We start from the raw sequence: 24,089 nt of genomic DNA, 5'->3' as shown, positions 1-24,089 counted from the left end.
TGTGGAGGTATTAGTAATGATCTTTCAAGAATCAATTGATCCTGGCATGGTTCCAGAGGAATGGAAAATTGAAAATGTCACTCCACTGTTGAAGAAGGTAGAAAGACAGAAGAAAGGAAATTATAGGCAGTTAGTCTGACCTCAGTGGAGTCAGTTGTTAAAGGTGAGCTTTTTGGGGTACTTGGAGGCAATGATAAGATGGGCCTTAGCATGGTCTCCTCAAGGGAAAACCTTGCCTGACAAGTCTGGTGGAATTTTTTGAAGAAATAACAAAGGAGAATTGGTTGAAGTTATGTACTTGGGTTTTCAGAAGGCCTTCGGCAAGGTGCTGCACAAGAGCCCATGTATTACAGGAAAGACACTAGCATGGAATAAAGGGAACCTTTTCTAGTTGGCTGCTGGTGACTAGTGATGTTCCACAGGGGTCTGTGATGGGACTGTTTTTTATATTGTGTATCAGTGATCTGAATGATGGAATTGATGGCTTTGTTGCAAAGTTTGCAGATGATATGAAGATGGGTGGAGAGGCAGGTAGTGTTGAGGGTGTAGAGGGTACAGAAGGACTAGGCAGATGAGAATGGGTTAAGAAGTGGTAGCTGGAATGCAGCGTCGGGAAGTGTATGGTCATGCAATTTGGTAAAAAGAATAAAAGCAAAAACTATTTTTTAAATGGAAAGAAAATTCAAAAATCAGAGGTGCAAAGGGACTTAGAGTTCTTGTGCACGATTCTCAAAAGGTTAATTTTCAGGTTGAGTTGGTGGTGAGGAAGACATGCGATATCAGAATCAGGTTTATTATCACTGGCATACGTCGTGAAATTTAACTTAGCAGCTGCAGTTCAATGCAATGCATGATAATAGAGAAAGAAAAAAATAGATAATTAAATCAATTACAGTAAATTTATGTATAATATAGATTAAGAATAGAGCAAAAATAACAATATGTATTTTTTAAAAAGTGAGGTAGTGTCCAAGGGTTTAATGTCCATTTAGGAATTGGATAGCAGAGGGGAAGAAGCTGTTCCTGAATCACTGAGTGTGTGCCTTTGGGCTTCTTGTACCTCCCTCCTGACAGTAACAGTGAGAAGAAGGCATGTCCTGGGTGTTGGGGGTCCTTAATAATGGATGCTCTCTTTCTGAGGCACTGTTCTTTGAAGATGTCTTGGGTACTATGGAGGCTTGTATCCAAGATGGAGCTGACTAATTTTATGACTTTATGTAGTTTATTTTGGTCCTGTGCCGAAGCACCCCCCCCCCCCCTCCACCCCCAACACTCACCAGACAGGATGGTGATGCAGCCTGTCAGAATGCTCTCCATGGTACATCTGTAGAAATTTTCGAGTGTTTTAGGTGACAAACCAAATATCTTCAAACTCCTAATCAAATATAGCCGCTGCCTTGCTTTCTTCATTGCTGCATCAGTATGTTAGGACCAGGTTAGATCCTCAAATCGTAACACCCAGGACCTTGAAATTGTTCTCTCTTCAGTTCTGATCCCTCTGAGGATTGGTTCACATTCCCTGGTCATACCCTTCCTAAAGCCAAAAATCAGCTACTTGGTTCCACTGACGTTGAGTGCCAGGTCGTTGCTGTGACACCACTCCACTAGTTGGCATATCTCACACCTGTATACCCTCTTGTCTCCATCTGAGATTCTACCAACAATGGTTGTATCACCAGTAAATTTATAGATGGTATTTGAGCTATGCCTAGCCACACAGTCATGTGGATGTAGAGAGTAGAGCAGTGGGCTAAACACACACCCCTGAGGTGCGCCAGTGTTGATCGTCAGCGAGGAGCAGATGTTATCACTAATCTGCACAGATTGTGGTATTCAAGTTGAGAAGTCGGGGATCCAGTTGCTAAGAGAGGTACAGAGGCCCAGGTTCTGTAGCTTATCGACCAGGACTCTAGGAATGATGGTAAATGCTGAGCTATAGTCATTGACATAAGTGTTTGTGTTGGACAGGTGATCTAAGGCCATGAGAAGAGCCATTGAGATTGCGTCTGCCGTTGACCTATTGTGGCGATGGGCAAATCGCAGTGGGTCCAGGTCCTTGCTGAGGCAGGAGTTCATTCTAGTCGTGACCAACCTCTCAAAGCATTTCATCACTGTAGATGCGAGTGCTACCGGGGGATAGTCTTTAAGGCAGCTCACATGCTAATTAGGCACTGGTATAATCGTTGTGTTTTTGAAGCAGGTGGGAAGCTCTGACTGTTACAGTGAGAGGTTGAAAATGTTCTTGAATACTCCTGCCAGTTGGTACAGGTTTTTAGAGCCTGGTAAGGTACTGTCTCCTTGTGAGGGTTCATCGTCTTTAAAGACAGCCTAATATTGGCCTTTGGGTCAGAGATCACCTGGTCATCAGGAGCAGCTGTCGTTGTGCAGTATTCAAGGCAGGCATAGAAAGGGTTCAGCTCATCTGGTAGTGAAGCATCGCTGCCATTCATGCTATTGGGTTTCGCTTTGTAGGAAGTAATGTCTTGCAAACCCTGCTGTAGTTGATGTGCACCCGATATCACCTCCAGCCTCGCTTGGCATTGTCTCTTCAATAGCCTTCTGTAAGTTATACCTGGTTTTCTTGTGCAGACCTGGGTCACCAGACTTTTAAATGCCACAGATCTAGCCCTCAGCAGGTGACTTACCTCCTGGCTTATCCACAGCTTTTGGTTTGGTTTGGGAATTGCGCACACTATGAAGTTTTGAAGTGTGTGCACCTACTTTGTTAGTATTCATTTCCAGAGGACTGGAACAGAAAAGCAAGAATGTAATATTGAGGCTTTATAAGGCATTGCTGAGGCCTTATTTTGGAGTATTGTGATCAGCTTTATGCCCCTTATGTAAAAAAAAAAGAGGTGCTGACATCGGAGAGGGTTCAAAGTAGGTTTACGAAAATGATTCCATTATTAAAAGGCTTGTCATATGAAGACTGTTTAATGGTTCTGGGCCTTTACTCACTGGAATTCAGACAAATGAGGGGTGACCTCATTGAAGGCCAAGTCTCTGGGTATGTTTGAGGCAGAGGTTGATAGATTCTTGATTTGCCAGGCATGAAATGATACAGGGCTGAGACGGAAAATGAATCGGCCATGATGAAATGGTGGAGCAGACTCAATGGGCCAAATGGCCACCTGCTCCTCTAACTTAAGGTTATATGTTAACCTGTAGAACTGTCGCTCACTGGACATTTTTTTGTTTTTTACATCATCCTCTGTAAACTCTAGAGACTGTTGTGTGTGAAAATCCCAGGAGATCAGCAGTTTCTGAGATACTCAAACCACCCTGTCTGGCACCAACAATCATTCCACAGTCAAAGTCACTTAGATCACATTTCTTCCCCATCCTGATGTTTGGTCTGAATAATGACCAAATGTCCTGACCATGTCTGTACCTTTTATGCACTGGGCCACATGATTGGCTGATGAGATATTTGGATTATGAGCAGGTGTACCTAATAAAGTGGCCACTGAGTGAATGCATACTTTGATAATAAATTAACTTTGACTCTGTGTGCAGAGTTAATTCTGTGCAAGAATTGAACTGTCCATCCTTATTCTTGAGGGTTAAAAATAACCGTGCTACAAGTATATTTCAGGGGAAAGAAAGAGAGAGTGATCTATTTATAACTGGTAGAACGCATTAGAGTCTGACTCATGCAGCCGATATCGTTACAGAGTCACATATACTATCTGAAAATCAATGTGCTCTCAGAATGGCCAATATATTTATACTGAGATAATAAAACACAATTAGACTGGGAACCGTTTGTGCAGAAAGGTTAACTAGCCTGGCAGAAAAAAATGCACATTGTGAAATGTTTTATTGACTGCTAATCTGTTGCCCCTTTACCCTCTAGTGAAATTAGATTTCATAAGTCAGCTCTTAAAGTACATCTGAAAGCTGCTAACAAGGCAGGCTCCAGCCCCTTGCTCCAGACAGAGAACGTGGCTCCTGTCTCTGGGGTGAGCTACAGCTTCCTGACGTCTCTCATCAACACCTTCCCATTATCCTGCATTTTTCCCCCTCCTTCTCCTATCTTGGCCTCAAGACAAAGATGTCCCTTAGAACAGAGATGAAGAATTTCTTTAGCCAGAGGGTGGTGAATTTGTGGAATTCATTGCCATAGGTGGCTGTGGAGGCCAAGTAATTTGGTATATTTAGGAGGAGGTTGGTAGGTTTTTAATTGGTCGGTGCATCAAAAGTTATGGAGGTGGGGGGAAAGCAGGAAAATAGGGTTGAGAGGGATAATAAATCAGCCATGATGGAATGGCAGACACTCGATGGGCTGAATGGCCTAATTCTGCTCCTTTGTCTTATGGTCTTATTTTCATAAAGACTGTTGGCCTGAAGAGCTATCCTATTCTCCCACCAATTATACCTTACTCCATAAATTCCCATTAGTTCCCCACTCCCCCCAGATTGATAGCAACAAAGATCAAGTTGACAGCCAGCGACTTTTTCCCAGGATGAAAATAACTAATATGAAGAAGCATAATTTTAAGGTGATTGGAGGAGGGATGTTAGAGGTAGGTTTTAAACACCGAGTGGAGAGTGAGTGGTACAGATGGGTACATTAGACATTTAAGATTCTTAACATCTATACACCTTTCCTCCTCCTCTGCTTCAAACAAGAAAATGCCCTGACTCAACCCAACTACAGTGACTATAGGACACAGAAGCAGAATTGGACCATTCGACCCATCGAGTCTGCTCTGTCATTCCATCTCGGCTGACTTATTATCCTTTTCAACCCCGTTCTCCCGCCTTCTCCCCTTTACCTTTCACACCTTATCAAGAACCTATCAACTTCTGCTTTAAATATATCCAAGGACATGGCCTCCACAGCTGTCTGTGGCAATGAATTACAGATCCACCATTCTGTGGCTGAACAAATTCCTCATCTCAGTTCTAAATGGACATCCCTCTATTCTGAGGCTGTGCCCTCTGGTCCTACTCTCTCCTACCAAAGGAAACATCCTCTCCACATCCACTATCTAGGCCTTTCAATATTCAATAGGTTTCAATGAGATTTCCCCTCTTATTCTTCTAGACTTCAATGAGTACAGGCCCGGAGCCATCAAGTGGTCCTATAGGCTAGCCCATTCTTCCTGGAATCCTTCTTGTGGATCTCGTCCAGACCCTCTCCAAAGCCAGCACCTTTTTGCTTGGATAAGGGGCCCAGAACTGCTCACTGTAGTCCAAGTGCCTTCAAACCTCTTGTTGTAGGCTGAAATTATGGTTCTCAATTTTCTGGAACAGTATAGCACAGGAACAGGCCTTTCAGCCCACAATTTTGTGTTGAACCATTTAAATTCACAATCAAATGGCCAACTAAACTCAGTTCTTCTGCTTTCTCAATATCCATATCTGTCCATTTTCCTCACATTCATGTGCCCATCTAAACGTCTTAAAATCTCTGCATCTGCCTCTGCCAGCACCCAGGAAGGGCACTTCAGGCACCCAATATTCTGTTCATTTAAAAAAAAACCTTGCCCTCACTTCTTCGTTGAAATTACTCTCTCTCACCTGAGGTGCATGCACTCTGGTATTAGATAATTCAAACCTGGGGGAGAAATACTGCCTATCTATATGTCTCAATGTTAGAACCTCTCTTCCTGGAATGGGACTTGGATCCATGATTACTTATTAATAAGTCCGACAGAGAAATATACTTATTGAAACAAATGAGGATGCAGAGCTTAGTCATGGACTCGAGATTCTGCAGAGCATCGTACAGTTAGCACAATGTTGGCTGTTTGTTCCTTTTCCTCGATGTTGCCTGACTTGCTGAGTTCCTCCAGCATTTTGTGTGTTGTAAGGCTTAGTGTTGCTGGGACTGTTTGAGGCAATTGGGTGTAATGTTTTCTAAAGGAGATGGGAGGTGTGTGTCACCATCGTTGTTCAGATCTGATGTCTGTCCCATTACAGCTGTTGACCTGTTCACCCTCAGGGCTTTTCAGTCTTTGCACTGTCATTGCTGTATTTTAGGATGTTCAAAGCAGTTTATAATCAAAGTACATAGTGTCAAAAAAAAGTACCCACCATGAAACAAAGCATGAAAACTTTCAAGGGGGCGGATACTTTTTATAGGCACGATATGTCACCATATTCACAAAGAAACTAGAGAATCGTTGAAAGACCGTACGTACTAAGATGGGCAAACAACCAATGTGAAAAAGACAAAAAACTGCAAATAAAAAAGAAGCAGCAATAAATACTGGGAACATGAGATGAAGTCTTTGAAAGTGAATCCATCGTTGTGGGGACAGTTGGGTGAAGTTATCCCCCCGCAGATCCGGAGTTCAGTGGTTGAGAGCTAATGACCACTGACCCTGATGTGGGTCCTGTACCACGTTACTGATGGAAGCAGTGAAAAGAGAGCCTGTCCTGTTGGTGGGGGTCTCTGAATGTAGATGTGCTCAATGGTGGGGAGGGCTTTACCCCTGATGAACTGGGTTGTGTCCACTACTTTATTAGGATTTTCCACTTGAGTATTGGTGTTTGAGGAAGTTGATTGGAAGGGGGAAACTGCAGTGAATTTCAGTGAAATTGATTATCTTCTCTTCTCTCCAGGTTTAATGTGAACAACGTTCTGCTTCACCCGGAGATCGCAGAGTGGTGAGTACCTGTTTAACCTTGTCTCAGGTGTCAGGGCAACGTGAGAACCACGCCACTCTGATGCCCCTGCCCAGTTACCACAACAGTCGGCATTTGCACAGCACCTTGAATATCTGCTCGATCAGACTTGAGCTCCCGTCCAGTGACCAGTGGGCTCAGACCACGAGAGGGAGAGTTCTGCATTGACCATTACAGCACAGTGTTGTGCTGACATCTTAACCTAGTCCAATGTCAATCTAACCCTTAACTCTGACATAACCCTCCATTTTCCTTTCACCTATGTGCTGATCTAAAAGTCATTAACTGCCCTTAAGGTATCTACCTCTGCCAGCACGTTCCACACACCCACCATTCTCATCCAGCGCATCTTGGTAAATCTCTGCACCTTCTCTGAAGCTTGATGATCCTGATCATTTTGATGTCTCTTTGATGGAAAATGAGCCTGGTTGAGCTGTGGGGAGCTGGAGTCTGTACTGACTGCAGACTGTGCAAATGGAACAAGTGACGAGGGAATTGGAAATGGGCCGGAACCTACTGGGGTGAACCTGTGTAGCTTCATTCTCATTCCTCTGCTCTCTTCTGATAGTTATCAGTCTTATCCTCCTTGGGATTACAAAAAAAATGAAATGACCTCCACCTGACCCACCTCGGATAAGCTGTTCCGGCGTCCATGTCTGAAGAGATTTCTGAGGAACAGTGTCCTCATATTTTTAGTAAAGTCAATCCCCGGCTGTGCCTGGCTTGCATTCAGTTGGCTTCAATTTCCTGTGATGTGCTTCTGCTCTTACGTTACATTAGTCAAACGTAAAATCAGATTTGAATTTCGCAGAGTGAGATGTTGCCTTTGGTTCTGAGGGATCTGACCTTGAATGTGGGTGAACAGGACGAATCAGTTCGATCTCAGTCACAGCACAGCCTGAGTATTGTTTTTACAATGAAGTCTCAAGTTATCAGGTATTGAATAATGTCAGATTTCACAGCCCAGTGAGACGGTGAGTTTAGTAGCCAGCGAACAGGATATGTGATTGGCTAGGACATCTCCCTCTGATTCCCAGAGCTCTTGTGGTGAACTGCTTTCACCTAGGGATCAATGGCCCCTTGTTGGACACATCTCCCCAGTTCCCAGGAGTCAATGCTCCTTGTTGGACACATCTCCCCAGTTCCCAGGAGTCAATGCTCCATGTTGGACACTTCTGTCCAGTTCCCAGGAGTCAATGCTCCTTGTTGGACACTTCTGTCCAGTTCCCAGGAGTCAATGCTCCTTGTTGGACACTTCTGTCCAGTTCCCAGGAGTCAATGCTCCTTGTTGGACACTTCTGTCCAGTTCCCAGGAGTCAATGCTCCTTGTTGGACACATCTCCCCAGTTCCCAGGAGTCAATGCTCCTTGTTGGACACATCTCCCCAGTTCCCAGGAGTCAATGCTCCTTGTTGGACACTTCTGTCCAGTTCTCAGGAGTCAATGCTCCTTGTTGGACACTTCTGTCCAGTTCCCAGGAGTCAATGCTCCTTGTTGGACACATCTCCCCAGTTCCCAGGAGTCAATGCTCCTTGTTGGACACATCTCCCCAGTTCCCAGGAGTCAATGCTCCTTGTTGGACACATCTCCCCAGTTCCCAGGAGTCAATGCTCCTTGTTGGACACATCTCCCCAGTTCCCAGGAGTCAATGCTCCTTGTTGGACACATCTCCCCAGTTCCCAGGAGTCAATGCCCCTTGTTGGACACTTCTCCCCAGTTCCCAGGAGTCAATGCTCCTTGTTGGACACTTCTCCCCAGTTCCCAGGAGTCAATGCTCCTTGTTGGACACATCTCCCCAGTTCAAAGGAGTCAATGCTCCTTGTTGGACACTTCTCCCCAGTTCCCAGGAGTCAATGCTCCTTGTTGGACACTTCACCCCAGTTCCCAGGAGTCAATGCTCCTTGTTGGACACATCTCCCCAGTTCCCAGGAGTCAATGCTCCTTGTTGGACACATCTCCCCAGTTCCCAGGAGTCAATGCTCCTTGTTGGACACATCTCCCCAGTTCCCAGGAGTCAATGCTCCTTGTTGGACACATCTCCCCAGTTCCCAGGAGTCAATGCTCCTTGTTGGACACTTCACCCCAGTTCCCAGGAGTCAATGCTCCTTGTTGGACACATCTCCCCAGTTCCCAGGAGTCAATGCTCCTTGTTGGACACATCTCCCCAGTTCCCAGGAGTCAATGCTCCTTGTTGGACACATCTGTCCAGTTCCCAGGAGTCAATGCTCCTTGTTGGACACTTCTGTCCAGTTCCCAGGAGTCAATGCCCCTTGTTGGACACATCTGTCCAGTTCCCAGGAGTCAATGCTCCTTGTTGGACACATCTCCCCAGTTCCCAGGAGTCAATGCTCCTTGTTGGACACTTCTCCCCAGTTCCCAGGAGTCAATGCTCCTTGTTGGACACATCTCCCCAATTCCCAGGAGTCAATGCTCCTTGTTGGACACATCTCCCCAGTTCCCAGGAGTCAATGCCCCTTGTTGGACACATCTCCCCAGTTCCCAGGAGTCAATGCTCCTTGTTGGACACATCTCCCCAGTTCCCAGGAGTCAATGCTCCTTGTTGGACACATCTCCCCAGTTCCCAGGAGTCAATGCTCCTTGTTGGACACATCTCCCCAGTTCCCAGGAGTCAATGCTCCTTGTTGGATACTTCTGTCCAGTTCCCAGGAGTCAATGCTCCTTGTTGGACACATCTCCCCAGTTCCCAGGAGTCAATGCTCCTTGTTGGACACTTCTCCCCAGTTCCCAGGAGTCAATGCTCCTTGTTGGACACAATTCCTCAGTTCCCAGGAGTCAATGCTCCTTGTTGGACACATCTCCCCAGTTCCCAGGAGTCAATGCTCCTTGTTGGACACTTCTCCCCAGTTCCCAGGAGTCAATGCTCCTTGTTGGACACTTCACCCCAGTTCCCAGGAGTCAATGCTCCTTGTTGGACACATCACCCCAGTTCCCAGGAGTCAATGCTCCTTGTTGGACACATCTCCCCAGTTCCCAGGAGTCAATGCTCCTTGTTGGACACATCTCCCCAGTTCCCAGGAGTCAATGCTCCTTGTTGGACACATCTCCCCAGTTCCCAGGAGTCAATGCTCCTTGTTGGACACATCTCCCCAGTTCCCAGGAGTCAATGCCCCTTGTTGGACACTTCTCCCCAGTTCCCAGGAGTCAATGCTCCTTGTTGGACACTTCTCCCCAGTTCCCAGGAGTCAATGCTCCTTGTTGGACACTTCTCCCCAGTTCCCAGGAGTCAATGCTCCTTGTTGGACACATCTCCCCAGTTCCCAGGAGTCAATGCTCCTTGTTGGACACATCTCCCCAGTTCCCAGGAGTCAATGCCCCTTGTTGGACACATCTCCCCAGTTCCCAGGAGTCAATGCCCCTTGTTGGACACTTCTCCCCAGTTCCCAGGAGTCAATGCTCCTTGTTGGACACTTCTCCCCAGTTCCCAGGAGTCAATGCTCCTTGTTGGACACATCTCCCCAGTTCCCAGGAGTCAATGCTCCTTGTTGGACACTTCTCCCCAGTTCCCAGGAGTCAATGCTCCTTGTTGGACACTTCACCCCAGTTCCCAGGAGTCAATGCTCCTTGTTGGACACATCTCCCCAGTTCCCAGGAGTCAATGCTCCTTGTTGGACACATCTCCCCAGTTCCCAGGAGTCAATGCTCCTTGTTGGACACATCTCCCCAGTTCCCAGGAGTCAATGCTCCTTGTTGGACACATCTCCCCAGTTCCCAGGAGTCAATGCTCCTTGTTGGACACATCTCCCCAGTTCCCAGGAGTCAATGCCCCTTGTTGGACACTTCTCCCCAGTTCCCAGGAGTCAATGCTCCTTGTTGGACACATCTCCCCAGTTCCCAGGAGTCAATGCTCCTTGTTGGACACATCTCCCCAGTTCCCAGGAGTCAATGCTCCTTGTTGGACACATCTCCCCAGTTCCCAGGAGTCAATGCTCCTTGTTGGACACATCTCCCCAGTTCCCAGGAGTCAATGCTCCTTGTTGGACACATCTGTCCAGTTCCCAGGAGTCAATGCCCCTTGTTGGACTCATCTCCCCATTTCCCAGGAGTCAATGCTCCTTGTTGGACACATCTCCCCAGTTCCCAGGAGTCAATGCTCCTTGTTGGACACTTCACCCCAGTTCCCAGGAGTCAATGCTCCTTGTTGGACACTTCTGTCCAGTTCCCAGGAGTCAATGCTCCTTGTTGGACACATCTCCCCAGTTCCCAGGAGTCAATGCTCCTTGTTGGACACTTCTGTCCAGTTCCCAGGAGTCAATGCTCCTTGTTGGACACATCTCCCCAGTTCCCAGGAGTCAATGCTCCTTGTTGGACACATCTCCCCAGTTCCCAGGAGTCAATGCTCCTTGTTGGACACATCTCCCCAGTTCCCAGGAGTCAATGCTCCTTGTTGGACACATCTCCCCAGTTCCCAGGAGTCAATGCTCCTTGTTGGACACTTCTGTCCAGTTCCCAGGAGTCAATGCTCCTTGTTGGACACTTCTGTCCAGTTCCCAGGAGTCAATGCTCCTTGTTGGACACATCTCCCCAGTTCCCAGGAGTCAATGCTCCTTGTTGGACACATCTCCCCAGTTCCCAGGAGTCAATGCTCCTTGTTGGACACTTCTGTCCAGTTCCTAGGAGTCAATGCTCCTTGTTGGACACTTCTGTCCAGTTCCCAGGAGTCAATGCTCCTTGTTGGACACATCTCCCCAGTTCCCAGGAGTCAATGCTCCTTGTTGGACACATCTCCCCAGTTCCCAGGAGTCAATGCTCCTTGTTGGACACATCTCCCCAGTTCCCAGGAGTCAATGCTCCTTGTTGGACACATCTCCCCAGTTCCCAGGAGTCAATGCTCCTTGTTGGACACATCTCCCCAGTTCCCAGGAGTCAATGCTCCTTGTTGGACACAATTCCCCAGTTCCCAGGAGTCAATGCCCCTTGTTGGACACATCTCCCCAGTTCCCAGGAGTCAATGCTCCTTGTTGGACACATCTCCCCAGTTCCCAGGAGTCAATGCTCCTTGTTGGACACTTCTCCCCAGTTCCCAGGAGTCAATGCTCCTTGTTGGACACATCTCCCCAGTTCCCAGGAGTCAATGCTCCTTGTTGGACACATCTCCCCAGTTCCCAGGAGTCAATGCTCCTTGTTGGACACATCTCCCCAGTTCCCAGGAGTCAATGCTCCTTGTTGGACACATCTCCCCAGTTCCCAGGAGTCAATGCTCCTTGTTGGACACTTCTGTCCAGTTCCCAGGAGTCAATGCTCCTTGTTGGACACTTCTGTCCAGTTCCCAGGAGTCAATGCTCCTTGTTGGACACTTCTGTCCAGTTCCCAGGAGTCAATGCTCCTTGTTGGACACTTCTGTCCAGTTCCCAGGAGTCAATGCTCCTTGTTGGACACTTCTGTCCAGTTCCCAGGAGTCAATGCTCCTTGTTGGACACTTCTGTCCAGTTCCCAGGAGTCAATGCTCCTTGTTGGACACTTCTGTCCAGTTCCCAGGAGTCAATGCTCCTTGTTGGACACTTCTGTCCAGTTCCCAGGAGTCAATGCTCCTTGTTGGACACTTCTGTCCAGTTCCCAGGAGTCAATGCTCCTTGTTGGACACTTCTGTCCAGTTCCCAGGAGTCAATGCTCCTTGTTGGACACTTCTGTCCAGTTCCCAGGAGTCAATGCTCCTTGTTGGACACTTCTGTCCAGTTCCCAGGAGTCAATGCTCCTTGTTGGACACTTCTGTCCAGTTCCCAGGAGTCAATGCTCCTTGTTGGACACTTCTGTCCAGTTCCCAGGAGTCAATGCTCCTTGTTGGACACATCTGTCCAGTTCCCAGGAGTCTGTTCCTGGCACCTATGTTTCATGAAAAGGTGCAGAGGAGGTAACTAAAAATGCTCTAAGAAGGGAAAGGATGAAATATGAGGGCAGACTAACCAATAATATAAAGCAGGAAAGCAGGATACCAGAAGTTTTTTCAGTTATATGAAGAGTAACAGGGAGGTGAGGTTTGATACTGGACCACTGGAAAGTGCTGCTGCTGAGCTAGTAACGGGGGACAAAGAAATAGCAGATGAACTTAATAGATAGTTTGCAGCAGTCTTCACTGTGCAAGACACTAGTAGTGTGTCAGAGTTCCATGAGTGTAGGGAGCAGGAATAAGTGCCATTGCTATGACAAAGGAAAACGTGCGAGGCAAACTCAAAGGTCTTAAGGTGGATAAGTCACCTGGATCAGACGGACTACATCCCAGAGTCTTGAGAGAGGTCGCTGAAGAGATAATGGATGCATTGGTCATGATCTTTCAGGAATCACTTGATTCTGGCATGGTCCTGGAGGAGTGGAAGATTGTAAGTGTTACTCCACCCTTTAAGAAGGGTGGAAGGCAAAAGAGAGGAAGTTATAGGCCTGTTAGCCTAACCTCAGAAGTTGGGAGTCTATTATTAAGGATGAGGTTTCAGGGTACTTGGAGACTAATGATTAAAAAAAGTCAAAGTCAGCATGGTTTCTGTAAAGGGAAATCTTACCTAACAAATCTGTTAGTTCTTCGAGGAAATAAAAAGGCAAGGTGGACAAATGAGGGGCGGTGGATGGCATTTACTTGGATTATCAGAACATGTTTGTTAAGGGTCCATTCATGAAGCTGCTTCAGATAAAACGCTATGGTGTTACAGGTAAGATACTGGGTTGGATAGCGGATTGGCTGACAGGCAGGAGGCAGTGAGTGGGGATAAAATGGGCCTTTTCTAGTTGGCTGCTGGTGACAAGTGCTGTTCCTCAGGGGTCAGTATTGGGAACACTGCTTTTCACGTTGTCAATGATTTAGATAGTGGCTTTGTGGCAAAGTTTGTAGAAGAAACAAAGAAAAGTGGTGGGCTAGGTAGTGCTGAGGAAGCAATGCGATTTCAACAGGACAGACAAATTGGAAGAATGGGCAAAAAAGTGGCAGATGGAACACAGTGTTGGGAAGTGTATGATATGCATTTTGGTGGAAGGAACAATAGTGTGGGCTATTACCCAATTTGGGAGGAGGTTCAAACGTCAGAGGTGCAGAGGAGTCCTTTTGCAAAACTCCCAGAAGGTTAATTTACAGTTTGAATCTGTGGTAAAGAAGGCAAATACTATGTTAGCATTTATTCCAAGGGCAATAGAAGATAAAAGAAGGAGGTAATGCTGAAGCTTTATAAGACATTAGTCAGGCCGCACTTGAAGTAATGTCAATAGTTTTGGGCCCCATATATCAGATGAGATGTGTTGTTGTTGGAGAGACTCACGATCTCTGGAATGAAGGGGTTAACCTATAAAAGTGCTCCTTTCAACGGATGCTGCCTGACCTGCTGAGTTCATCCAGCTTGTTTGTACGTGTTGATTTGACCACAGCATCTGCAGCGTACTTTGTGTAACCTATAAGCGTTCGGCAGCTTTGGGCCTGTTCTCACTCAAATTTAGAAGAATGTGTGGAGATCTCATTGAAACCTACCAAATGTTAAAGGTCTAGATAGGGTGGATGTGGAGAGGATGTTTCCTGTGGTGGGGGTGTCCAGAACTAGAGGACACAGCCACAGAATTAGGGGGTGATCTTTTAGAATGGGTGTAAGGCAGAATTTTTCAGAGAGTACTGAATCTGTGGAATGCTCTGCCACAGGTTGTGGTGGAGGCCAACTCTGTGCATATATTTAAGATGGAAGTTGCTCATTTCTGGATCGGTCAGGGCATCAAAGGACGTGGCAAGGAGGCAGGTGTACAGGGTTAAGTGGGATCTAGGATCAGCCATGTCAGAACAGTCTCGATGTGTTGAATGGCCTAATTCTGCTCCTATGTCTTATGATCTTATGACCATGACTACTACTGTGCCTTGTCATACCATCACTCTCCCCGAAGCATTGCCACACTACGTTCCTGACCGTTGGATCTCACTGTAGATCCCATCCACCCAGTCCACTGGAGCTGACTTCACGTGCTAGGACAGGCTTGTCCCTATCTCACTGTAGATCCCATCTGCCCAGTCCACTGGAGCTGACTTCACGTGCTAGGACAGGCTTGTCCCTATCTCACTGTAGATCCCATCCACCCAGTCCACTGGAGCTGACTTCACACACTAGGACAGGCTTGTCCCTATCTCACTGTAGATCCCATCCGCCCAGTCCACTGGAGCTGACTGCACACGCTAGGACAGGCTTGTCCCTATCTCACTGTAGATCCCATCCGCCCAGTCCACTGGAGCTGACTGCACGTGCTAGGACAGGCTTGTCCCTATCTCACTGTAGATCCCATCCACCCAGTCCGCTGGAGCTGACTTCACGTGCTAGGACAGGCTTGTCCCTATCTCACTGTAGATCCCATCCACCCAGTCTGCTGGAGCTGACTGCACGTGCTAGGACAGGCTTGTCCCTATCTCACTGTAGATCCCATCCACCCAGTCTGCTGGAGCTGACTGCACGTGCTGCGACAAGCTTGTCCCTGTCTCACTGTAGATCCCATCCACCCAGTCCACTGGAGCTGACTTCACACGCTAGGACAGGCTTATCCCTATCTCACTGTAGATCCCATCCACCCAGTCTGCTGGAGCTGACTTCACACACTAGGACAAGCTTGTCCCTATCTCACTGTAGATCCCATCCGCCCAGTCCACTGGAGCTGACTTCACACGCTAGGACAGGCTTGTCCCTATCTCACTGTAGATCCCATCCACCCAGTCTGCTGGAGCTGACTTCACACACTAGGACAAGCTTGTCCCTATCTCACTGTAGATCCCATCCGCCCAGTCCACTGGAGCTGACTGCACGTGCTAGGACAGGCTTGTCCCTATCTCACTGTAGATCCCATCCACCCAGTCCACTGGAGCTGACTGCACACGCTAGGACAGGCTTGTCCCTATCTCACTGTAGATCCCATCCACCCAGTCCGCTGGAGCTGACTGCACGTGCTAGGACAGGCTTGTCCCTATCTCACTGTAGATCCCATCCACCCAGTCTGCTGGAGCTGACTGCACGTGCTAGGACAGGCTTGTCCCTATCTCACTGTAGATCCCATCCACCCAGTCTGCTGGAGCTGACTGCACGTGCTGCGACAAGCTTGTCCCTGTCTCACTGTAGATCCCATCCACCCAGTCCGCTGGAGCTGACTTCACACGCTAGGACAGGCTTGTCCCTATCTCACTGCAGTAACACCTGCCCTACAGCCTTTGCATAGTGTCTAGCATTACCAGTGAATGTGTGAAGGCTGAATGCCAGTGTTGTCTGATGGTCACTTGGAGAGAGACTGGAAGAGTGTTGAAAAGCTGACAGGCTTGCTCGTGGGAATGGGTGTGTGAGGAATTTGGGTGGTAGTGCCAAGAGCTGTGGTTCCCTTTCTCTACACTGTGGGTGTCTGTGTGAGCTCGTTGTGACTGCCAATCCCAGACTCATCTGGTTGATCCTTGTACTTGGGGTGGCCATGCATTCCCATCCTGTTAATTTACCACCCTCCCTCAGTGTGAACGTTTGGGGCAGTACTGATTCATTTTCCTGCAGAAATTAAAAAAAAAACAATAGAATTTATGAAAAACATAATAAATACATAATAACATAAAAAATAAAAGATTTAAAGTGAAGACTGACAATGTGTAAAATACAAATTGTGCAAATACGATCAATATTGAGTTCGTGAGTTTAAAGTGCTTGAAACTGAGTCTTTAGGTTCTGGAGTCAGTTGAGTGGTGAGGTGAGAGGAGTGATCCACACTGGTTCAGGAGTCTGGTTGTGGGGTAATAACTGTTCCTGAATCTGGTGCTGTGGGACCTGAGGCTCCTCCTGTGTTGCCTGCCTGATAGTAGCAGTGAGAAGAGGGTCTGGTCCGAGTGGTCGTGTGTGCTGGCGAGCTGTGATATCACATGGTGACTGTTGTCTTTCTCTCCTCCTCTGCCCTCACCCCCACCCCCATACCCCGAAGCCGTGTGATAAAGACGGACATGGAACTGGAGCTCCTGCGTTACACCAACCGCATCTCCAGCGAGGCCCACAAAGAGGTGAGTGTCCAAAAATCTCCCAATGTATCTGAATGTTCGAGTCATAGGGCACGAAAGCACAGAAACAGTTTTAATAACCACCTCGTCCATATTGACGTGATCTTCAAAGTCCCGTGGACCTGCATCTTGATCGTAGCCCTCCATGTACCTATACAGTCAGCCCTCCTTATCCACGAGTTCTGCATGCGTGGATTCAACCAACCGTGGATCGGGAAAACCCGGAAGCTGAGCATTGTCCGCCTCGCGTCTCGTTCGTTCGCTACTTGTGAGCGAGAGGAAGGAGTTTAAGGCTAGTAGGGGATGGCTGGCTGGCTACGTAAAGCGCTACAGCCTCAAGAGCTTAAAGATCGCGGGACAATCGGGATCGGCTGATGCCGAGGCAGCATCAGCATTCCCAGAAGAGCTACGATGGTTGCGTCTGTACTGAACATGTACAGACTATTTTTTTCTTGTCATTATTCCCTAAACAATACAGTATAACTATTTACATAGCATTTACGTTGTATTAGGTATTATAAGTAATCTAGAGATGACTTAAAGTATGCGGGAGGATGTGTGTAGGTTATATGCAAATATTACACCATTTTATTTAAGGGACTTGAGCATCGGCATTGTTTGGTATCCACGGGTGGTCCCGGAACCAATCCCCTGCGGATAAGGAGGGCCAACTGTATAAACTTCTCTTAAATGTTGAAATTGAGCCTGCATCCACTACTTCTGCTGGCAGCTCGTTCCACACCACCTTCTGAGTGAAGAAATTTCCTCTCTTATTCCCTTTAAATATTTCACCTTTCACCCTAAACCTGTGACCTGTATTTACCCCTCATAATTTTTGAACTACCCTCAAGTCTCTAATTCTATCAGATCTTCCTTCATTCTGTGCAGTGCCTGCACTTGGAGATTAGAAGAAAGGGTGGGGGATCTCATTGAAATCTATTGAATATTGAAAGGCCTAGGTAAAGTGGATGTGGAGAGGATGTTTCCCATACTGGTGGAGTCTGGGACCAGAGGGCACAGCCTCAGAATAGGAGGTCCCTTTTGAAGAGATGAGGAGGGATTTCTTACGGCAGAGGTTGGTGAATCTTTGGGATTCATAGCTACAGATGGCTGTGCAGGCCAAGTCATTGGGTATATTTAAAGTAGAGTCATTGTCACTAAGCACAGAAGAAGGCCATTCAGCCCATCTGGTCCATGTCTAACTATTATTCTCCATACATCCACTGACCTGCACTGGGTTCATAGCTCTCCATACCCCTCCTACCCACGTACCTATCCAGATTTCTCTCAAATGTTGAAAGCACCACTTCCACTGGCAACTTGTTCCACACTCGCACCACCCTTGCTGACTGAAATCCCCCTGAACTCTTCATCTTTCACCCTTAACCTCTGGTCTGAGTCTTACCCAGCCTCAGTGGGAAGAGCCTGCTTGCATTTACCAAAGAGGCAGAAGTTGGTAGGTTGTTGATTAGAAATGGCAGCAAAGGTTAGGGCAGGGTTCCCATGCTGGGGCCTACAGACCCCGTGGTTAACAGTAGAGGTCCATGGCATCAAAAGAAAAGGTTGGGAACTGCTGGGTTCCGAGGAGATTGGGGATAAGAAATCTGCCGTGATTGACCAGAAGTAAAGACTTAATGGGCCAAGTGGTCTAATTGTGATCCTGTGTCTAAGGTGTTGTCGTTAATTGAGTCTGATAACAGTGGGATGGAAACTGTCTTCCAGCTTGCTGCTAGGTGCTTCCAGGCTTCATATTTTCTGCACAGTGGAAGAGGGAGATGAACATCAGGAATGAGTGGGGTCTTTGGTTCTGCTGACCGCTTTACTGAGCCAGTCTGTGAGAGGAGGTTTGTTCTCGTGGTGTGCTGAGTTGAATCTGCCGGTCCGAGAGATAATCGTAGCAGGGTACAGACGATGGGCTGGCCTTTTAGACAATATTATGCTTCTCTCCATTTTCTGTCATCCACGTGCCACAAAGCTGGGTTTGCAGTGTACAATTATTAGGCAATACAGCCCGAAACAGCGACTAGTTATTCCCTTCCATAGAAGCTGGCTGACCTGCAGAGTTCCTCCAGCACTTAGTGTGTGTTGCTCTGGATTTCCAGCATCTGTATATCTTAACTTTACATTTTTGAGATAAGTTGAGTTATGAAACTTGTTGGGCATTTGTAAATTATTTAGGCCGTGGATTCAGGAGGAAAATGCGGTTCACCTTCACAGAGTAAGCAGTTTTCTCCCTCTGGTGGGGTTGTGGGAGTTGTCACTGACTGCCTGTTGACAATGAGTGGCAGAGTTCTCAGCTGAAATCATTCATCATGGCTGTCAAGTGTGGAGCTGACACACCAGCTGTGCTGTCTGACAATATGTGTGGACCCAGAGGAACCGCGTCGTGTGTGGGGGAGAGTAGTTCACCATCTGTAGAATCAGGCAGTGTCTGCTGTGTCCAACACTTGGAGCCGATGAGATGTATGAAATGTGCTGTGTGCACCACAGTCACGGTTTAACCATTGGCAGAATCTAACTTAGTCCTTTCAAACTGCACATTCCTGGTTATTGTCCAAACAAACCTACAACTTTATTCTTTGTTATAAACCAGGTTTTTTTATTCCTTGGAAGGCAGGAAAATGGTTGTGGTTGGCTGTGATGTTATAGAAACACTTAAAACGGGAGGCATAGATCAGGTGGATGATAAATCTTTTCCGTAGGGTACGGGAGCCCAGAACTAGGGGGCACGGGTTTAGGGTGAGGGGGAAAGATTTGAAAGGGATCTGTGGGACAGCTTTTCACACAAAGTATAAGGAACGAGCTGCCGGAGGAAGTGGTTGATGCAGGTGCAGCAGTATCATTTAAGAAACACTTGAAGGTACATCGAGGAAAGAGGCCTGGGGGGGGGGGTGCAGGGGCTGAATACAGGAAACAGGAGACGGTGCCTCGACTGTCACTAATGGCCCCCACCATCTGGGACATACCATCTCATCAGAGTGAGTGGTACAGGAGCCTGAAGACAAACACTCGATGTTTCAGGAACGGCTTGTTCCCATTCCTGAATGGTCCATGAGCACTACCCCATTATTCCTCCTTTGTACTTTTCTGCTGCCACAAAATGTCGAATTTCACACAACAACTAATTTTGTTGGTGATGATGAGCCTGATTGTGAGCTGCGTGGTCACCGTGGTCGGCACGGCTCAGCCTGTGCGCTGTAGTGCCCGACATCACCCTTTTGTGTGACGCCCCCACCCTGGCCCAATTCCCAGAAGCAGCCTTCAGGGAACAGGTTCCAGATGTCCAGAACACAGAACAGTACAGCATCATCCAGGGCTTTTGTCCCATGGTGTTGTCGACCTTTCAACCTATTCTAAGATCAATCTTAACCCTTCAGTCCCTCTTAGTCCCCCATTTGTCAATCATCCCTGTGCCCAAGAGTCTCTTAAATGCCCCTAACATATCTGCCTCTATGACACTTACAGATACGTGAAAAAAAAAGGATCGGTCAAGAAAAATGTAGGTCCTTTACAGTCAGAAACAGGTGAATTGATCATAGGGAACAAAGACATGGCAGACCAATTGAATAACTACTTTGGTTCTGTCTTCACTAAGGAGGACATAAATAATCTTCCGGAAATAGTAAGGGACCGAGGGTCTAGTGAGATGGAGGAACTGAGGGAAATACATGTTAGTAGGGAAGTGGTGTTAGGTAAATTGAAGGGATTAAAGGCAGATAAATCCCCAGGGCCAGATGGTCTGCATCCCAGAGTGCTTAAGGAAGTAGCCCAAGAAATAGTGATAATTTTTCAAAACTCCTTAGATTCTGGATTAGTTCCTGAGGATTGGAGGGTGGCTAATGTAACCCCACTTTTTAAAAAAGGAGGGAGAGAAAAACCGGGGAATTATAGACCGGTTAGTCTGACATCGGTGGTGGGGAAAATGCTAGAGTCTGTTATCAAAGATGTGATAACAGCACATTTGGAAAGAGGTGAAATCATCGGACAAAGTCAGCATGGATTTGTGAAAGGAAAATCATGTCAGACGAATCTTATAGAATTTTTTTGAAGATGTAACTAGTAGAGTGGATAGGGGAGAGCCAGTGGATGTGGTATATTTAGATTTTCAAAAGGCTTTTGACAAGGTCCCACACAGGAGATTAGTGTGCAAACTTAAAGCACACGGTATTGGGGGTATGGTATTGATGTGAATAGAGAATTGGTTGGTAGACAGGAAGCAAAGAGTTTGAGTAAACGGGACCTTTTCAGAATGGCAGGCAGTGACTAGTGGGGTACTGCAAGGCTCAGTGCTGGGACCCCAGTTGTTTACAATATATATTAATGATTTAGACGAGGCAATTAAATGCAGCATCTCCAAGTTTGCGGATGACACGAAGCTGGACGGTGGTGTTAGCTGTGAGGAGGATACTAAGAGGATGCAGGGTGATTTGGATAGGTCAGGTGAGTGGGCAAATTCATGGCAGATGCAATTTAATGTGGATAAATGTGAGGTTATCCACTTTGGTTGCAAGAACAGGAAAACAGATTATTATCTGAATAGTGGCCAATTAGGAAAAGGGGAGATGCAACGAGACCTGGGTGTCATTGTACACCAGTCATTGAAGGTGGGCATGCAGGTACAGCAGGCGGTGAAAAAGGCAAATGGTGTGTTGGCATTCATAGCAAAAGGATTTGAGTACAGGAGCAGGGAGGTTCTACTGCAGTTGTACAAGGCCTTAGTGAGACCGCACCTAGAGTATTGTGTGCAGTTTTGGTTCCCTAATCTGAGGAAAGACATTCTTGCCATAGAGGGAGTACAGAGAAGGTTCACCAGATTGATTCCTGGAATTGCAGGACTTTCATATGAAGAAAGACTGGATCAACTAGGCTTATACTCATTGGAATTTAGAAGATTGAGGGGGGATCTTATTGAAACATATAAAATTCTAAAGGGATTGGACAGGCTAGATGCAGGAAGATTGTTTCCGATGTTGGGGAAGTCCAGAACGAGGGGTCACAGTTTAAGGATAAAGGGGAAGCCTTTTAGGACCAAGATGAGGAAAAACTTCTTCACACAGAGAGTGGTGAACCTGTGGAATTCTCTGCCACAGGAAACAGTTGAGGCCGGTTCATTGGCTATATTTAAGAGGAAGTTAGATATGGCCCTTGTGGCTAAAGGGATCGGGGGTATGGAGAGAAAGCAGGTACAGGGTTCTGAGTTGGATGATCAGTCATGATCATACTGAATGGCGGTGCAGGCTCAAAGGGCCAAATGGCCTACTCCTGCACCTATTTTGTATGTTTCTACACCCCGGCAGGGTCACAACAGTCTCCCTAACGTGTCTGCCCCTGCAGCCACCCCGGCAGGGTCACACCCCTCTCCCTAACGTGTCTGCCCCTGCAGCCACCCCGGCAGGGTCACACCGCTCTCCCAAACGTGTCTGCCCCATGACACCCCGACAGGGTCACACCGCTCTCCCTAACGTTTCTGCCCCTGCAGCCACCCTGGCAGGGTCACACCCCTCTCCCTAACGTGTCTGCTCCATGACACCCCGACAGGGTCACACCCCTCTCCCTAACATGTCTGTCCCATGACACCCCGACAGGGTCACACCACTCTCCCTAACGTGTCTGCCCCTGCAGCCACCCCGGCAGGGTCACACCGCTCTCCCTAACGTGTCTGCCCCATGACACCCCGGCAGGGTCACACCGCTCTCTCTAACGTGTCTGCCCCATGACACCCCGACAGGGTCACACCGCTCTCCCTAACGTGTCTGCCCCATGACACCCCGACAGGGTCACACCACTCTCTCTAACGTGTCTGCCCCATGACACCCCGACAGGGTCACACCACTCTCTCTAACGTGTCTGCCCCATGACACCCCAACAGGGTCACACCCCTCTCCCTAACGTGTCTGCCCCATGACACCCCGACAGGGTCACACCCCTCTCCCTAACGTGTCTGCCCCATGACACCCCGACAGGGTCACACCCCTCTCCCTAATGTGTCTGCCCCATGACACCCCGGCAGGGTCACACCCCTCTCCCTAACGTGTCTGCCCCATGACACCCCGACAGGGTCACACCCCTCTCCCTAATGTGTCTGCCCCATGACACCCCGACAGGGTCACACCCCTCTCCCTAAGGTTTCTGCCCCATGACACCCCGACAGGGTCACACCCCTCTCCCTAACGTGTCTGCCCCATGACACCCCGACAGGGTCACACCCCTCTCCCTAATGTGTCTGCCCCATGACACCCCGACAGGGTCACACCCCTCTCCCTAATGTGTCTGCCCCATGACACCCCGACAGGGTCACACCGCTCTCCCTAACGTGTCTGCCCCATGACACCCCGACAGGGTCACACCCCTCTCCCTAACGTGTCTGCCCCATGACACCCCGACAGGGTCACACCCCTCTCCCTAACGTGTCTGCCCCTGCAGCCACCCTGGCAGGGTCACACCGCTCTCCCTAACGTTTCTGCCCCATGACACCCCGACAGGGTCACACCGCTCTCCCTAACGTGTCTGCCCCATGACACCCCGACAGGGTCACACCCCTCTCCCTAACGTTTCTGCCCCATGACACCCCGACAGGGTCACACCGCTCTCCCTAACGTGTCTGCCCCTGCAGACACCCCGACAGGGTCACACCGCTCTCCCTAACGTGTCTGCCCCATGACACCCCGACAGGGTCACACCCCTCTCCCTAACGTGTCTGCCCCATGACACCCCGACAGGGTCACACCCCTCTCCCTAACGTGTCTGCCCCATGACACCCCGACAGGGTCACACCCCTCTCCCTAACGTGTCTGCCCCATGACACCCCGACAGGGTCACACCCCTCTCCCTAACGTGTCTGCCCCATGACACCCCGACAGGGTCACACCCCTCTCCCTAACGTGTCTGCCCCTGCAGCCACCCTGGCAGGGTCACACCCCTCTCCCTAACGTGTCTGCCCCATGACACCCCGACAGGGTCACACCACTCTCCCTAACGTTTCTGCCCCATGACACCCCGACAGGGTCACACCCCTCTCCCTAACGTGTCTGCCCCATGACACCCCGACAGGGTCACACCCCTCTCCCTAACGTGTCTGCCCCATGACACCCCGACAGGGTCACACCCCTCTCCCTAACGTGTCTGCCCCATGACACCCCGACAGGGTCACACCCCTCTCCCTAACGTGTCTGCCCCTGCAGCCACCCTGGCAGGGTCACACCCCTCTCCCTAACGTGTCTGCCCCATGACACCCCGACAGGGTCACACCACTCTCCCTAACGTTTCTGCCCCATGACACCCCGACAGGGTCACACCCCTCTCCCTAACGTGTCTGCCCCATGACACCCCGACAGGGTCACACCCCTCTCCCTAACGTGTCTGCCCCATGACACCCCGACAGGGTCACACCCCTCTCCCTAACGTGTCTGCCCCATGACACCCCGACAGGGTCACACCCCTCTCCCTAACGTGTCTGCCCCTGCAGC

At 48.6% G+C, this 24,089-nt stretch overlaps 1 protein-coding gene across 1 annotated transcript in view; it reads left to right on the top strand.

The window, feature by feature from the left end:
- Nucleotides 1-24,089, top strand: part of pepd (peptidase D) — a 181,015-nt gene that overhangs the window by 57,921 nt on the left and 99,005 nt on the right. The window contains exons 7-8 of the mRNA XM_059993348.1: nt 6,574-6,618; nt 16,551-16,626. Of these exons, the coding sequence (XP_059849331.1) occupies nt 6,574-6,618; nt 16,551-16,626 (121 nt within the window). The remainder of the gene's footprint in view (nt 1-6,573; nt 6,619-16,550; nt 16,627-24,089) is intronic.

The sequence above is a fragment of the Hypanus sabinus genome, chromosome 17 (genome assembly GCF_030144855.1).
Source record: "Hypanus sabinus isolate sHypSab1 chromosome 17, sHypSab1.hap1, whole genome shotgun sequence".
Taxonomy (NCBI): Eukaryota; Metazoa; Chordata; class Chondrichthyes; order Myliobatiformes; family Dasyatidae; genus Hypanus; species Hypanus sabinus.
This window is presented reverse-complemented; position numbering and strand designations above follow the sequence as displayed.